Below are 17,582 nucleotides of genomic sequence, written 5' to 3'. Positions count from 1 at the left end.
ATATATATATATATATATATATATATATACACATATACATACTACAATGAAATAGGGACATAAACATACTACTGTTCAAGTCTTATGCTAACAAAGGCTGCATTTATTTGATCAAACAGAGTAAAAACAGAAATTGATTGTAAAATATTATTACAATTACTAATTACTAGTAAATAGAAATTAAATAGAAATAGCTATGTTCTATTTTATTATATTTTAAAATCCAATTTATTTCTGTGTTGGCAAAGCTGAATTTTCAGTAATCATTACTAGTCTTTAGTGTCACATGATCTTTTAGAAATCATAATAACATTCTGGTGTTTGCTGTTCAAGAAACATTTCTTCTTATCACTGTTTAAAACGGTTGTGTTGCTTAATATTAGGCCTGTGCAATTAATCGCATGCGATTGTCAAGCGCATCTCGTCAGTAAAGCCGGTTCCGTGACTAAATGCCGCTCCATCTGAAAGCAGGTGATGGAGATTTACTACCAATCACGGAACCGGCTTTACTGACGAGATGCGCTTGACAGTCGCATGCGATTAATTGCACAGCCCTACTTAATATTTTCATGTAAATTGTCATACCTTTTTAATTTAAAGAGCAGCATTTTTTTGGAATATAAATATGTTGTAACATAAGAAATGTCTTTACTGTCACGTCAGTTTAGTTTCAATTAAGTTTATTTTGTCATTGCTAAATAAATATATATTTTTCAAAATCTTACTGACCCCAAACATTTGAACAGTTGTGTATATTGAGTATATGTAGTATTACTTTTCCTGAAAATACTGTATCAGTGCTTCATACTGTGTATTTTCTTTATTTGTGCATGTATATAAGGTTCAACATACAGTACAATAGGTTGGATAATGAAGAAGCAAGTCATCTAAATAATAAGCAAACTCTAAGACTGACGATTTCTTTGCAGTCAGAGTTGCTTCTTAAAATTGCCAAAAAATGTATAGATTTGGTTTATTTATTAGAGAAATCCTTTGGTTGTTACCAGATATGACTCACAGGCAAAACAAACGCATTGATTGTAGGACCGTCCACCACATGGACCGTCCAGGGGACAGAGGAAATCTCAGCAATGTCCCGGTTTCTCTCGGCCAGAATCCGAACCACTAACTCCACCGCCTGATGCCTGGGATCCGATCGAGCGATCAGAGAATCCTTAAACTCCTCCATATACTGAGAGAGAGAACGAAGGAGAAAGAGGAGCAAGAGTCCATGAAATCAAATGGAATTCAATTAAATGATTTGTGAAATGAAACACCACATTTCATTTTCATAATATCCAATTGCACACAAAAAAATCTAATTCACACAAATCATTTTGGACCAGCTTGAGGCATGTTGTTCTTGAAATATTGTTATTGATCATAAATTCATATGAAATGAACTGGTTGCAACCACAAAAAAATAAATAACTGAAAACAGACTAAACCAGTTGTGTGGACATGACTAAAAACTGCTCGACTGAAGTCGTACCGCTTCCGCAGTGACCTGAGCCAGTTCCATGAAGTTCTCCCTGCTGAACACCAGCAGTCGGGTCCTGCCTGTCACTGGAGATTCATCCAGATGAGTGAATAAAAAGAGGCAGACAAAGAACAGCAGTCCTGCCCCAGCTCCCACAAAGTGCCAGCGTCGACGCCATGTCCATTCACGAAACAGCTGCTTTCTATTGGGTGGCAGAGCCAACCACCATTTTCTAATACTCCTAGAGACAGAGAGAGAGATACACATTAAATCAGAATTTTTATCATTATTAAACCTTAGCTCACTGCCTCACCCTCACACAAAAACAAGAACTTTGGTGTCATGACCTGCCATATGCTCCCCATTTAAGTAACCACAGTATAAATAAGTGCTTGGAGACAGTACAAGCCAAGGACTTTGGTAGATTTCTGCTTTGGTTTCACATAACCTGCAGAACATTTGGTGGATTTTCTGCAGGTTAAGTGAAGCTAAAGCATTTTGTAAACTGTTCTGGATTATACATTCCTTAAATGTGCATGTTCACTATTTTTTTTTTCTTTTCTTTATTTGGAAAAAAAAAAAAAAACTTTTATTCAGCAAGAATGCATTAAAAGGATCAAAAATGACAATAAAGAGTTTTACAATGTTACTGCTATATGTATATAATACATTAACATGTATTTAACTAGTTGATGAATGCTTTGAATGAATGCTTCGAAGCAAAGCTTCTTAAAGCTTCGAAACATTAGCGAATCATTTGTATCGAACCACTAATGAACCACGAGCACATATCAAACGGCCCAAGACATGCGATTTCAGTTACCGGGGCTTCGTTACTTCACAACTGTTTCGAAATGTTTCAGTGGTTTGTATATCGTCCTCATATTTGAAGAATATATATGCTAATTGCAATTTCAATAAAACATTTGCAATGGGTTCGTAAAAACTGTTTTTATGCATCTATTATTTTTTTGGACTGAGTTTTTGTTGCAGATATGCAGTTTTGACCAGCAGGCATCACTAGCGTGTGGTGTATCGAATGCTTCGAAACAGTGAGTCATGTTTGTTCAGTAGATTCGAAGCTTCGAAAAGGTTCGTTTCTGCCACCGCTAATTTTAAATTCTGATTTCACCGTAAAATTCTAATTGATTTAGTGTAAATACAGTTTCAAATATATTTAGAAAAAAGGATATAGATAAATTGTGTAAGTTATGTAAACATATTAGTATCAGCTAATAATTGGGGATTGGGAAAAAACTACTGAATGGATTTAAAATATTGCTACTACTGTATATCAATCACTGACCATAACTAACAATATTATGAAAAAAATATTTATCTACAAAGAATATATTCATTTATCTGACAAATTTTATATTAAAAAATTGTATAGATTTAAATATTGGCCATCCTATTCATTATCAACCATTGTATATATGTATATAAATAAAGCCAAATTTAGCAACAACACTTTTAGCTCTTAACTGATGCAGTGCGTAGATTTTATTTCTTAAACAAACACATTAGAAAATGTACCCATGTTCATATTCCAGGAGGACAATGCAACGATTCATCAGGCTCAAATTATGAAAGATTGAAATGTCTTTGGGATGTGCTGGAGTCGACTTTACACTGCCTGCCCAAAAAAAGTTGCACACTCCAATATTTCGGACCACCTTTCACTTTGATTACATTGTTTCAACAATGTTATGCAACATCATAACATTTATTTCCATCGAGAGTGGCACCACTCTGTAAAGTTTCCAGCACATCCTGAAGACTTCTAATAGGGTTAAGCTCAGGACTTAGTCCTCATGATGCCCAAGTCACTACTGCACAATTTGGGTCCAATTAATCTTGACATTGTCATGCTGAAATATGTACATAGGTATGTCTTCCAACATAGTTAAGAAATAAAAACTACACAATCAGGATTAAAAGAATGGTTGCAAAACACATAAGTCAGAAACATATTAATCACTGCAATAAAGATCCAATCCTATACTCTTGACTGTTTGCTTTTTTTTATTCATTTTTTTGCCCAGGCAATGTATTGTATCATATCATGGGCATCAGCATTGGCCATAATTATTGGTGCATCACTCTTGCTAGTTAAAACCTAGAGCTGTTCACTGATTCACCAGCTTCATCTGTTCTTGACAAAGGCTGATGGCTGAAGATGGGGAGGTATGTCATTCTTATAAAGGTTATTAAGTATTTGTTTAAAAGAAACCTCACCTGCCCAGTATGATGGCCATGAGCTTCTGCAGTGGCTTCAGCACCATCCATATCAAGGGTGCAGGTAAAGCTCTCAGTCTGCCCGAGGTGTGAATCTCCCGCGTGGACTGAATGATGAACGGATGAACTGGAGGTCTGAATGCTGTTATACAGATGCTGAGTCTTGATCTCAAACAGAGAAATGAAGGAGAAACTGTGACAGATCCTCTTGGTTTCAGAGAGGTAGATGAGTTTGTCCTGAGATCAGTCCGAGCAGAGGCGAAGAGTGACGGACGCTGTCTCTGTCCACACCATCTGACCACAGAATCAACCCGGTTTAATGACCTTATTCTGGACAACATGTCGAGTTTGACCAGGCGAAGACAAATCTGCTCCATTGTTATTATAAAATACACTGAACGTTCAACTTTACCCTTGTTTGCGTAATAATTACAATGATAAGCTAAGTCATAGTTTGTAGGCTATATGGGCACATTATGCATTTAAAATTCACATATTAATGTCACTGTCAGCAAAGTAGGAAGTCTATAAAAGTCCACATATTATGGCAAGTGTGATTACACTTAGCCTGATCGCTAAAACTTTCAGCGTTGCTAGACTTTCATTGCTACAACTCCTTAATTACAGACATTAATTATTTAAAAAGTTTATCCGTCTGTTTCGAGAAGTTCTTCACTGTAACTCTCTCTGCTACAGTTAAAACACTCCCCCTGCCAACGGCAACACTTCACTGTGGTTCCGCCTTTCAATTACCGGCGGTCACAATAATTCACTTATTCTAACACTACAGTAACTTTCATTAAACCTTCCAGTCTTTTTACTCGCTTTCAGTAGAAAATACGCAATTATACGTGGCTTCGTTCATTCTACACTTCATTGTGTCTGTTCAGAGTTTGACATCTTGTGTAAAACCCTAAATTGTATATCTTGTGTTTATATGCAATTGATATTATGAAATGCTAACGTGATCGAAATTAAACAGTAAAAAGGACAGCTTTTGCCAGAGTTAACATTTCGTTTTTACTCAAATTGTGTTACTCCAATTTCAGTGAATCTTTTTCAGAATACTTTTATTTATAAATGGTCACAAACACTTTCTTGAACACTGATCAAATTGAATGACAAAATGTCATCAAACTACAAAAAAAAACAAGTATTACGTTTAAACTTTAATTTTAAATAGAGCTTTGTGGTTAAACTCAACTTTTATGAAAACTATATTATAAAACTTATAATAAAAATCTACATGAATGCAATGTTACACAATTTTGTACAATGCATGAATGATACACGTCCTCCGCAGTAGCAGGTTTCTTTATAGTATGTTTTTACCTTCAGATTGTTAGGTTTATTGTTATTATTTACAGGGTAGTAGGGTTGATAGACTGTGTAACAGGTGCATCCTCTTTTTCATTACAGCTTTTAACATGGTCGACAGGTCTTTTAGTACAGTTCATCTGACAGTTCATCTGGGCTGTCATACTCAGTAACACACGTCTCATCCGTGGCATGGCTGCTGTTGATTGGCTCAGAGGAGATGAATGACAGTAACTGAGGCTGTGTTACTGTTTCATGAAGATGACAGGAGGAAGAGCCAGTCTCAGGGAGAAAATGTGTAGTAAACAAGGTTTCTATCTGTACCAGGAAAGTCTCTAAGTCAATCTCTGAGACCTGCTCCAAAGTCTTCCGGATTGATGTAAGCATCTACAGACAGACAAAACAAATAATAGTTAATTATAATGAAAAAAAAACGTAATTATTTAGCAGAACTCATTCGACTAACATGTCAAATAAATGCATTTAAATTCACCGTGAACCATTAGAATGAGTTTTTGTGGATATCCTACCAATTACCTCAAAGAAAACACTGAATATCTTTCAGAGATTTGCTCAGTTCATGTAGGCCATGCCATCCTCTAGTGTACTCAGAAGTGCTTTTGACAGCAGTGTGAGAACCTTGTTTCTAGGTAGTCATGCAATCAGATTAGCCAGCTTGTCCGAAATCTTTTGCAATTTTTATGTGCAATATCTGGGCGGTCTGTGGGTGTGATGTGAAGTCTAGATGAGACGTATTACCTTTTCCAGGCAAGTTAGAGAAGAGTGTCTGCGGAAGAGCCTGTCCATTGGTACACTCCTGAAAGAGGAATTAAATATTATTGCCATTTGTCAGCCCAATATACAAAACTGCACATCATTTCTAATATTCATATTAGGTCTCACTACACCCAGCTGCCTGTGACTGAGAAAAGTGAACAGCATTGCTGGATGATGTTTTTAACATGGCAAATTTTCTTCATTGTAAAAATTAATAATGTATTTTAAAGCATAGTGAAATATTATTATTATAATTTAAAATTTTCACTTTAAAATTTTAATATATTTTTAAATGCAATCTATTCTTCCTGTGATGGCAAAACTGAATTGTCAGCATCATTACTCCAGCCTTCAGTGTCACATGATCCTTCAGACATCATACTAATATGCTGATCAAGATGATTTCTTACTATTTTCAATGTTGAAAACAGTTGTGCTGCAAAATATTTGTGTGGCAACCGTCATACTTTTTTTAGGATTATTTGATAAATAAAAAGTTGAAAAGAACAGCATTTACTTGAAATATAAATCTTTTATTACATTATACATTTCTTTACTGTCACTTTTGATCAAATTAATGCATCCTTGCAGAATAAAATTATTTGTCTTTCCAAAAAAAAAAAATCTTACTGACCCCAAACTTTTGAATGCTATTTGGTCTTTAATTTCTCTAAATGGTAGCAAGCTTTATTAAAGCTGGAAATAATGTAAAATACTACTAATACAAATACTAATAAACAATGTTAGAAATACTCTACATTCAAATATTCTGAATAATAAGTAGTGTTTATTTTATATTAATATAATGTCATTTGAGGCTAGTTTATGGAAATGTGAATAACATGCAGTGTTTTGTAACTTTGTAATATTTTCATGTATTCTTGCTTCCCTCTTACAGTCAAAAACACACAGCTCACCCATGACACAGCCTGTACTTGAACACCACCCATTCTGCTCTTCTCATCACTTCTGACCAATCAGGAAGCTCAGATGAATACTGGATGTTAAATCGGAATGGAAACCCTGAAACACAAACAACAAACTGATTCAAATTCAGCTGTAGCTGGGCCTATTTTATTATTTACACTAGGTGCTTCTGTGACATACTCTGAGGTCCAGAGGGTCCGGTCTCCTCCTGGACCAGCAGACAGGTGGTCTGAGACAGGGGAGACGGGTTACTTGAGTTATACGGGCTGACAATCATCCCGATGAACGGAGCACCTCCTCGAGAAAAATAACTCTGCCATAGAAACAGACAGAGAGGATGTGACACGTAACCAAAGACACCATCCTATTCCAACTACAATATAATACAGTGATGTGTTACCTGGTATTTGGCCTGAGTGTCAATGTCTCTGAGGGAGGGGTTGGGGTCGAAGGCTGGATGAGAGTGGTACCAACCCACCACACTGTGACCTTTGACCCCGAGCAGCTCCAAGGCCTGAGTCTGAGAGACGGGGTCCATCTCACACTGCAGACCTGTGCTCAAGCTGTTGCATGGCTCTGCTGCACAGATCTGCACAAACATCAGCAAAATGACAAACAAATCAACAGCATTTATTGTCACAGCCGTCCGAAACTGATTGAAAAAAACAGACTCAGTTGAATGAATCCATGAATGAACTGACCTTTAACACCTTCTCTTCATCTTCATATGTTCCTCCTAAAAGGCCAATCACCTCTCCCATGGATACATGAGCATGCTGGGAAAGGATTCAATTATTAGTACAACATAATACTGAGGAATGAATGAAAATGCAAATCTGGAAACCAACACTGTGTCATACTTACTATATCCATGACAACAAGAGCCTCAGCACAAACTATCACTTTGTATGGTTCCTGAGACAAGACACAACAGACAAAATAAGTCTGATGAAATTAATTTCTATACAACAAAATAAACTGCAGTGTTGTCACTAGGGTGGCCCATACATGCTATTTATATGGAACACGTCCTGGCCAGGATTTCTATATTGCCTAAAATATCCAGGTTTTGTTTTTGTTTTCCTGTTTTCATACTTGCTGAAGGTAATGATCGAAAAGTAGTTTGACCAATAATGTGCAGGCATTGTGCATGATCGACCAATCGTGGTGCGTTAGAAGGTGGGTTCTACAGAGAACGGTCAAAGTGATGCAAATATGCGTACATATTAGAGGTGTGTTCGTTCGGCTTGAAGCGGAGCTGTGCAGATCAATCGTTGTATGACATCAAAGTACCGCGAGAGCGATACGAAAGCACTCTCTATAGCTCTCGTGGATGTCATTCAATGATCGGTCTGCGCAGTGCAAACAGACAAAACCTGGATATTTTAGGCACTATAGAAATCATGGCCAAGACGTGTCCTGTAAAAATGGCACATATGGTCACCCTAGTTATGACTGAGATACTATTATAGATTTTATTATTAATATTTTGAATTAGTTTCTATTTTCCTATTTTCATTTTAAAGTTATTTAAAGTTTTAGGAATTTAGTTTTTATGTTTTAAAAAAACAAAAAAATTTTTTTTTAATTTGCATAATTTTTTTCAGTTTTAGTTTTTTAGTACATCAAATTAGATGGGCAGATGAAGCCTTGTGAAGCTTTTGAGGCTTTTCCTGATTGTACCAAAAAAAGCTTCAAAGCTTCACAAAGCCTCAAAGACAGACCCTACCAGTGACATCTAGTGGTCGGCTGCAATTATAGCAGCCACTTTCAAATGATTCACGCATCTTGTTGATTCCAGTTTCAACATGAAAGCAATACTCAGCAATAGCAGCTGTGTCTTCATTCTGAGAATCATTGTCCACACATGAAAGTTGTTACTATGTTACTATGAAGCAGGGCGGGAACACCAAGCATTTCGCAACTCCTTATAATGCGCCAAAGATTCAAATCAGTCACCTCGCTTCAGGTGTTTCATTGTGACGTATGAAGGCTCAAGCGTCATCGGTCACGTGATCATGGAGATTTGATACAAGCCTCGACAGAGTCTTTCGAACCAGTCTGCTGAGTAAAACAGGCTTCAGCGCCTCAGTGTCAAACGTCCCATCTCTACATCAAATTAAACTAAATGAAAATGAGAATTTGAAATAAAATAAATTGTCAGCTACCTGAAATAAGTTTATTTCATTTATTTTGTTGCAGTAAATGTTTATTTTATTTCAAGTAACTCTTTTTTTTATGATTTTAGTTTTAGTTAACTATAATAACCCTGATGAACATAAATTATGAAGAGGAATTACAGCAGAACTGGCAAAAACGAGCATTTAGGTGGCACTTCACGCTTGAATTGTTTCAATGATTCAAAAATTCCTAATTCTGGAATTTACATGACGGCTGGAACACACTACATGACTTTTGCCTAGATTTTTGCCCTGATTTACAATCTAGAGAAGTCAACACTAGTTGCCTTCAGTCATAGCCAGCCAGCTGATGATACCCACTTTTTATCTGCAACCACTTACAAAGTCGACAAGTGTGTATGATGGCTAGTGTTTTAAAATCTGTATTCCAGTCTTAAGGGTGAGGGGGCATGATTAATAGTGTTTATTTATTTTTTATGATATTTTTAGAATTAATTGTACTTTTTTCAAATTTTATACATTAAAAGACTGATCAAAGATGTTATTAAAAAATAATAATAATTACCTCTGTTTCCTCTCCAAAAGCTTTGCATGGAATGAGCTGGAATGGATCAATCAGAGAGCTGCAGAGGACAAAGTCATGGAATGAATTCAAGATGTGTCAATCAAAAGCCTATAAACAAGATCATTAAACAAAAGATCTAGATGTTAAAGGTTTCAGTTTTGTTAGTGAGCGTGTGTTTACCCTCTCTGTTTGGGGAGTTTAGATGGTTTTGGTCCTTTCTTCTTCATTTCCTCTCTTCTGATGGCCAGCTCCTCTGCGCTCAGATGCTGGATGACCAAAAACCCACACAAATCAGGGCTCAATTATGAGAAAGTGTAAACAAAAAGTATTTTCTTAAAAAGAAAAAGCATTCAAAATACATATATTATTATAGCATTTTAAAAAATTTATTATTAAGTGTAAAGATTTTAATTTTGTCTTTGATCAACACACACACACACACACACACACACACAAATCACATGATGTTTTATAAACCATTGAAATCAAGAATCATTTCACGACAAATTTTTTGTCAATCTTAAAAATAGATTCTAATTGTATCAGGTCATAAAAACAATCTGTCCTGGAGTGGTTCTCTGTAGATTATATTTCAGTTCTAAGAAGAACTGCAGATTTTGATTCAATACCTCATACTGTTTGCGTGGAACACACACACACACACACACACACACACACACACACACACACACACACACACACAAACACCACCAAATACATTAGAAGAATCATTAAATGAGCAGATAAATGAAAACAGTTGTAATGGACAAACATCCACAGATAATGATGATGAGAACAGTAACAGTGAGCTGTAACCCTTTCTCACCATAGACTGCAGTCTCTGGGCAAGATGATACGCCTCCAGCCTGTCTTTGTTTTCCTTTAGCCGAGAGCGATCAACCAGCTGTGGACGGTTATAGATAGCCTGATCTGCAGAGGAAGGGAGAAAGAGAGTTTAGGGAGGGCAACTGTACTCATGAAAACAGAGAAGAAACTGACCGAGCAATAAGCATTACCACAGTTGAAGTTAATAGCTCCAGTGAGCTCCAAGTAGGTGTGTATCCGACCGATGCAGTTGACATCCCCACAATTCTTCAAGCCTGGACGCACTGATGTCTTGTTAAGGTACTTGGGTTTACTTCTTCCCCTGAAGAGACATGAGAGAAGTTAATTTTCAAGAAAAGATCAAGTTTTTAATAAGTATACACTACCGTTCAAAAGTTTATGGTCAGTAAGATTTTTATTTTGAAAGAAATTAATACTTTCATTCAGCAAGGATGCTCTAAATTGATGAAAAATGACAGTATTTTAAATTGTTAAAAAAATTATATTCATCAAAGGATCCTGAAAAAAAAAATCAGTTTCCATAAATATTTCAAGCAGTAAGCACAACTGTTCTGATATAAAAAAAAAATATTTAAAAAGTATAAAAAGAACAAACATATTTAAACCATATTATGACGTTTTTACGGTTTTGTTGTTTTATTTAAAAAAACAAAAACAAAAAAAAAAACACTATTTTCAGTATATGTAGTATGTGAACTATGACAGTCTATGTATGTATGAACTTAAAAACGTTCCTCAGAAGTGCACAGAACAACATCTCACCACTGGTCCAGGATGTAATTGCGGATTTTTAGATATCTCTCTGATGTTTTTGATGGACGCCCCTCAAAGAATTCTGGGATGGCTTGCTTCTCCTCCTCTGTGATGGTGTTTAGGTCCAGTACAACCTCCTGATCAGGAGCTCTGAGCTCCTCCTCCTCCTCCTCCTCCTCCTCCTCCTCCTGGTCTTCCTCCATCTCCTCCTCAGGACTTTCACCTGATTCAGTCTTATCTGGAGTACAAGAACACATTACCCATAATTCTGCTAATGCTAATGGTCTGCTACAGTTACAGAGATTAAATTAAGTGCTAGTGATGTACCTGCTCTTTCAATGCTCTCCTCCTCAGACAGGCTGTGTTTGCCTGGGCTGCCTGATTTAGAGAAGCACGTCCCACTTTCCTCCTCAGGTTCCGGATCAATCCCAATATGAGTAACAATGCCAGCGTTTCCATTTGTGTCTGGATCAGTGGGTCCATCTTGAGCTGTCCTTTCTGATTCTGACAGAGGGTTTAAAAGTACGTCTGATGGAGGTGGCAGTGGACTGAGTTCTTCTTTGTGTTTGCACTCTGGGGAGCCTGGGGGCTCTGGCTGGTTTTCTGACTGATGCCCATCGTCACTGAAGTCATCAGTGATGTCAACATCTTGATCATCAGAAAGTTGCTCGATGCGCACAGCATTGGTCAGGGCTGAGACATGAGGCTGGATCGAGGGGACCAACATGGTGTCTGAAGTCACATTAGAGGAGGGCACTTTGGCAGGTGTGTCTGTTTTAGACTAAAGTTCAGACACAGGGAAAAAAATAAAGGGATGCTTACTGAAAGAAGCTCATTTTATTTTAATACAATGTTGAAAAAATATTAAGAACATATTTTGTACATACAATGAGGTATCACCATGTTTTATATTTCTGAATTAATATTCATATTGATATTTTTGATCAGGCTTGTTGAAAAACAGGAAATCTTATTAAACAGTCTGCTATACTGCTCAATAGTATGGGGTCAGGCAGATTTTTTGAAAGAAAGTAGTTGTCAAAAAATATTAAGCAGCAAAACCGTTTTTAACATTGATAATAATCAGATTTTTTTTTTTACAACGATTTCTGAAGAATCATGTGACACTGAAGACTGGAATGATAGATGCTAAAAATTCTTTAAAAATTGTCATCGTAGACATTTTGAAATATATTGAAATAAGAAACCGTTTAAATTGTAATAATATTTAACAATATTACTGTTTTTACTGTATTTTTATTAAATAAATGCAAATTTGGTGAGCAGAAGAGACTTCATCCAAAACCATTTAAAAAAAAAAAAAAAAAAACTTACCAACCCCAAACTTTAGAATGCTATTGTAATTTTTTTTATTAGTATTATTACTTTTTTTTTACTATGTAATTTATTATTTATCACTAAAACAAGAATTGATCATTTTTGTCAAATTCAGTCAAATCAGTCAAGTCACAATGGTACAACCAACATGAAGGAAGTCATTTTATTGTCATGTGACAGGAAGGCAATAATGGTAGACCCACAATATGTATCTTAAAATATATATTATCATTACGATCAAAAATATCATAACATGCAAAATTAGTTCAGGTGGTCAACTGCTCATTAGTGACCCCCAAAATTATGAACAAATGAAGAGAAGATGGCAATATATGTAAAGTGATCTAGGAAAACCCAACACATGGTGAAATTTTCCTTTTTTAGGTTTTCATACCATATGAAAGCTGGGTTCAAGCCCTTTCCAAAACTGTTTTTATTTTGTCTATTTTATCTTGAACGTAACAAAAGTTATGGCTATCTGTAGTTGGCTGATAGCTATGATTTTCAGGAATGGAATTTTGAGAAAAACGGGTTTAAAGTGAGACGGGTTTCACTTTTACTTCTACTTAACGATCGCTGTCTGTCAAGAGCGCTATACTGCATCATTACACAAACAGACTAACGTCACCCTGAAGAGGACAGTTTTCCATTGTTTATCATGATGCGCATAGTCTCTGAACTTTTGATCACCCCTTGTATGTTTAGATAGCACGAATAGTGTACCTTGTAGTTTACATTTAGAAAAGCGAGTGCAGCGCACCTGTGCATATAACAGACTGTCATCGGACTCCTCCTCTTTAGTAACTCCATCATCCGATCCTTCATCTCTGGATGTGAAATAGTCCATATAACATCGTTTAGGGCACTGACATCACCAAGATTGAGCAGACTGAGACGAGCAAGATCGTCTAAGTGAGCAGCTTCAGACTGCGTTGTTTTCTTGCTCTCCGCCATCTCACGATATTAAAAAATAAATTAATTCAAAAAACTTTGCGTGCCGTAGTTTACACAGGACTGGCGGGAAATGTGCCTTTATGATATATGTTACGTGGTTTATTTTGATAGGTTAACTGTTTTTGTGGTGTTAAGAGAAAGCACCTCCGCAGCGTGTTCTTAACATGAGAGAAAGACACCGTATTTTCTGCTTGCTGCAATAAATCGCTATTTTTCTAATACATAATCCAATAAAAAAAAAATTTTTAATTTAGATTTTAAAAATACCCCCTTGGATGTCTATATTTATAATTATTCCCTTATATTAGAGCCCGACCGATATGGGTTTTGGGGGCCGATACCGATATTAGGGTATTATTATATCGATAATTCAGCCAATATTCTTTGTATATATTATAGTACAGTACCAGTCAAAAGTTTGGACACTTTCCCATTCGTGTGTCCAAACATTTGACTGGTACTATATATAGAATACACTATATACATAAACAGAATATATATACATAAACATTTTTTTAATGTTTTCATATGTTTTCATAAACACCGCGCGTCGGTAGCTCCCCGGGATCACCAGATCGGTCGGCGCCGGACCGCGAATTTAACCACCCGTAACTCCCAAACCTGGGGGCTATCGACTCGGGGGTGGTCTCATTTGAAAACGGGCCTCTAGACGTACACTCGATTAGCGTTCGAGAGGGTTCCTCGAGCTGAAGGGATCCCCCGAATTTGGTGCAGATTCGCCGTGCCTTTACGGAGATATGGCCGTTCAAAGTTTCAATGGTTTTCTATAGACTTAAGCTTTAAAGCGTTTCATCCAGGTCACCAGTGGGGAAGTCGTGGCCTAATGGTTAGAGAGTCTGACTCGTAACCCAAAGGTTGCGGGTTCGAGTCTCGTACCAGCAGGGATTGTAGGTGCGGGGAGTGAATGTACAGTGCTCTCTCCCACCTTCAATACCACGACTGAGGTGCCCTTGAGCAAGGCACCGAACCCCCAACTGCTCCCCGGGCGCCGCAGCATAAATGGCTGCCCACTGCTCCGGCTGTGTGTTCACAGTGGGTGTGTGTTCACAGTGTGTGTGTTCACTGCTGTGTGTGTGCACTTAGGATGGGATAAATGCAGAGCACTAATTCCTAGTATGGGTCACCATACTTGGCCACATGTCACGTCACTTTCACTTTCACTTTCAGTAGCAAACAATGGAGCACGCTCCGCTGGACAAACTAAGTAATTACACCATTTCAAGCATTTTATCTGCGTTATATGTTCTGTAAAACAAATTTAATAATGGCGGCATATTCGCCGATATATCGGCTAAACGATATAGCGGTCGGGCTCTACCTTATATATGAATTAATTTTAAAGCACTACACACATCTGAACCAAAAGCGTATGGATTTTCATATGGTAATGTGGAAATGGACTAAAGTCATACCTTATTTTTGAAGTACTGCCTAGCATAGCTCTTCACCTGCAGAACTGTCCTAGTGCCGATTAGTTTGGCGATCTTTGTCCACCTACGGCCAAACTGAGCCTAGAAACCATAAAAAACAAAACAAAATACAATTTAATTCCTTATATGAGAGAGCACTGTTTTCTCTGTGTTCAGAAAACATACCAGTCCTTTCTCAAAGAGATCTTTCTCCTCTTCAACCCAACAAGTTTGTGCTCCAGAACTCTTCACCAATGTCCTACAAAGACATTCTGAATGAATTATTATACTTATATATATATATATATATATATATACACACACAAACATTGAAAAGTTTGGGGTCTGTAATATTTTTTTATGTTGTTTTTTTTTCTTATGTTCACCAAGGCTATTTGATCAAAAACACTGCAAACCAGATATATTGTGTAATATTATTAGAATTTAAAATAATATTTTTCGATTTAAATGTATATTAATTTGTAATTTATTCCTGTGACAGCAATACGGAATTTTCAAAAAGAAAACATCTGTAGCAATGTTACATGATTGTAAAGCGCTTTGAGTGTACAACAATATACAATAAAGCGCTATATAATTGCATCATTCATTCATTCATTAAAGTCTTTACTATCATTTTTGTGTGTTCTTGCTGGATTGTTAGTATTGAAAAAAATCTTACATACACCAAACTTTTGAAAGGTTGTGTAGGAGTTTACATATTCATGAACACAAAGTGATAAAAGAAGGAAGCTCACTTTTTTACTTTAGTCTTCTCATTGGTCCATGCTACATTTGGTGCTTTTTTACTGGCAAAATAATACCTTTTCTTTTAAGAAAAACAATGCTTTTAATGAATGATCACATCCATTGTGCATTATGGGATGTGAAAACCAAACATGAACAAAATGAGAATTAATCAGTGTGACGTGAGAAGAGTGAAGGATACTGTTCCTCCAGCAGCATGCCCTCAATGGCCTGTCTGTTCTCATCGCTGATGGAGCTGTCCAGCGTCCACGGCTGAACACACACAATAACAACAACACATCATATCCATTTTCATATCTTTATGTATAGTGACAGTTATCATTTTAGGGTGAGCTAACCCTTAAAATCCATTTTACTTTACCAGTATACTGCTGTTTGTCTTCCAAGCAGAATGTAAATATTGATCCTGGAGAATCTCAGCACTGTTCAGGTCCCTTTTAAGAGAGCAGACAAATAATAAAGACATTAATTATATATAAAAGTGTTTACAGCAATTAATTTACAAAAGACAACTATTGAGTACGTGATTACAGAGGATTTAAAAGCACATATTTGTGTTTGATTCTTTACTAAACGTGTTATTCTACATGTGGGACTGCTGTTCTTGGATGCACTTCTGAAAATTTAACATATCTACATTTGTAATTCCTGTAGTGATTTTTTCGGTTCATTTTACAGTGTCCCTGTTACAAGTGTAACTGTACATTTAAGTACTGAGTAATGTTAATTAACAACATGTACTTAATAGGGCTTTGATTTAGAGTTAGTTGCAAGCAGCTATGCATTATTTACTCTATGTAAACAAACAGTCCGTTTCCAGTAACCATGCAAAAATTACTGGATTTACATAGTCAACACAATAGTAGAAAGGGAATATAACGGTGCACATATACGGTTAGTTTACATTAGTTTCTTTAATAATCGTCAGCATTTTTAATTTTGTACTGAAGTATCTTGGAAGCAAGTAATTGAAGCGCCACAGTTATAACAAACTCGTTTCCTAGCTGATGTTAAAATAGTGTAACTGTGTTCATATAACTAGAGAAGTTCATATTAATCCTGTCAGTCGTTTTTCTATTGCTTCTGTCTCACTTCTGCTCATCCATGAACTCAAATGTATCAAAGCAGAAGTACATAATATTCTCCAGACAGCGGGAAATGAGAGAATAATCTCCTACCCGACTCTTTCATCACATTCATCTCCCTCGATGTCAACAACATCCAACTCGTCTGCCATGTTTGCGGCGGATGTGTGAGAGAGAGAGAGAGAGAGAGAGAGAGAGAGAGAGAGGGAGGAGTATGTTTGTCACAGCGCCACTCACTGGCAGGATGACGCTACTGCTGCGTGTTTCACTGAATTCTAGACTAAAATACACTGCTATGTGAGATCACAATATAACACAAATTGATATTTATTTTTTTCATCTGTAATTTAATCCACAGAAAAAAGTGAGCACTGTGCACTTGTGCTTAAAAATAAGCACCAATTTATATTAGGAAGCATCCTACGTGAGGATGTGCCCTTCCTAGTTCAGTCAAGTCTTTTCTCAGCATTAAACGCTAGAACGATTTTCTACTAATACAGTACAGGTCCGTCCGTTTTTTCCTTCATCAATCTCTTACCTGTTCCATTTCAAGTCTCCACTGATCTCCTATACTCACTTCTGTGTCTCCAGGGATCTCTAATACTCTCCTTCCTCAAGTCTCCAGCGATGTCCTATACTCACCTCTGGGTCTCCTGCGATCTCCTATACTCACCTCTGGGTCTCCTGCGATGTCCTATACTCACCTCTGGGTCTCCAGCGATCTCCTATACTCACCTCGGAGTCTCCAGCGATCACTTATACTCACCTCGGAGTCTCCAGTGATGTCCTATACTAGGGCTGCACGATTAATCGCATGTGATATTTAAAGCACATCTTGTCAGAAAGCCGGTTCTGTAATCAGCGGTAAATCTCCATCACCTGCGGGCTTTCGCATTGAGCAGCATTAACTACACAGAGCCGTTGTTCACTGATGAGCTGCGCAAAAAATCGCGCGAATATGAA

The 17,582-nt window shown here is 36.8% G+C and overlaps 2 protein-coding genes across 4 annotated transcripts in view; both read right to left on the bottom strand.

Moving 5' to 3' along the window:
• oma1 (OMA1 zinc metallopeptidase) overlaps nt 1-4,413 on the bottom strand; it is a 28,547-nt gene extending 24,134 nt beyond the window's left edge. For all 3 annotated transcript variants that reach the window (XR_001634122.1, XM_016484618.1, XM_016484619.1), the window contains exons 1-3: nt 3,719-4,413; nt 1,493-1,721; nt 1,019-1,192 (exon numbers count right to left, since the gene is read on the bottom strand). Coding sequence is in view for 2 of the 3 variants with exons in the window: in XM_016484618.1 (XP_016340104.1) it covers nt 1,019-1,192; nt 1,493-1,721; nt 3,719-4,095 (780 nt within the window). In the remaining variant the exon portion in view is untranslated. The remainder of the gene's footprint in view (nt 1-1,018; nt 1,193-1,492; nt 1,722-3,718) is intronic.
• Nucleotides 4,414-4,805: 392 nt separating this feature from the next.
• Nucleotides 4,806-16,783, bottom strand: LOC107687344 (histone H2A deubiquitinase MYSM1-like). The gene is made up of 19 exons (XM_016484624.1): nt 16,713-16,783; nt 15,896-15,968; nt 15,716-15,786; nt 15,525-15,590; nt 14,953-15,025; nt 14,770-14,868; nt 11,372-11,825; nt 11,054-11,282; nt 10,462-10,592; nt 10,272-10,375; nt 9,626-9,711; nt 9,446-9,503; nt 7,604-7,654; nt 7,441-7,515; nt 7,140-7,328; nt 6,920-7,052; nt 6,730-6,835; nt 5,795-5,852; nt 4,806-5,422 (listed from the first exon to the last, which is right to left on the bottom strand). The coding sequence occupies exons 1-19, from the start codon at nt 16,769-16,771 to the stop codon at nt 5,162-5,164; spliced, it is 2,376 nt and encodes a 791-aa protein (XP_016340110.1). The 5' UTR covers nt 16,772-16,783; the 3' UTR covers nt 4,806-5,161.
• Between the last annotated feature and the right edge of the window lie 799 nt (nt 16,784-17,582).

The sequence above is a fragment of the Sinocyclocheilus anshuiensis genome, unplaced genomic scaffold, assembly GCF_001515605.1.
Source record: "Sinocyclocheilus anshuiensis isolate Anshui unplaced genomic scaffold, SAMN03320099.WGS_v1.1 scaffold1661, whole genome shotgun sequence".
In the NCBI taxonomy this organism is placed as follows: Eukaryota; Metazoa; Chordata; class Actinopteri; order Cypriniformes; family Cyprinidae; genus Sinocyclocheilus; species Sinocyclocheilus anshuiensis.
The sequence above is the reverse complement of the archived record's forward strand: the minus strand, read 5'-3'. Positions and strand labels throughout refer to the sequence as shown.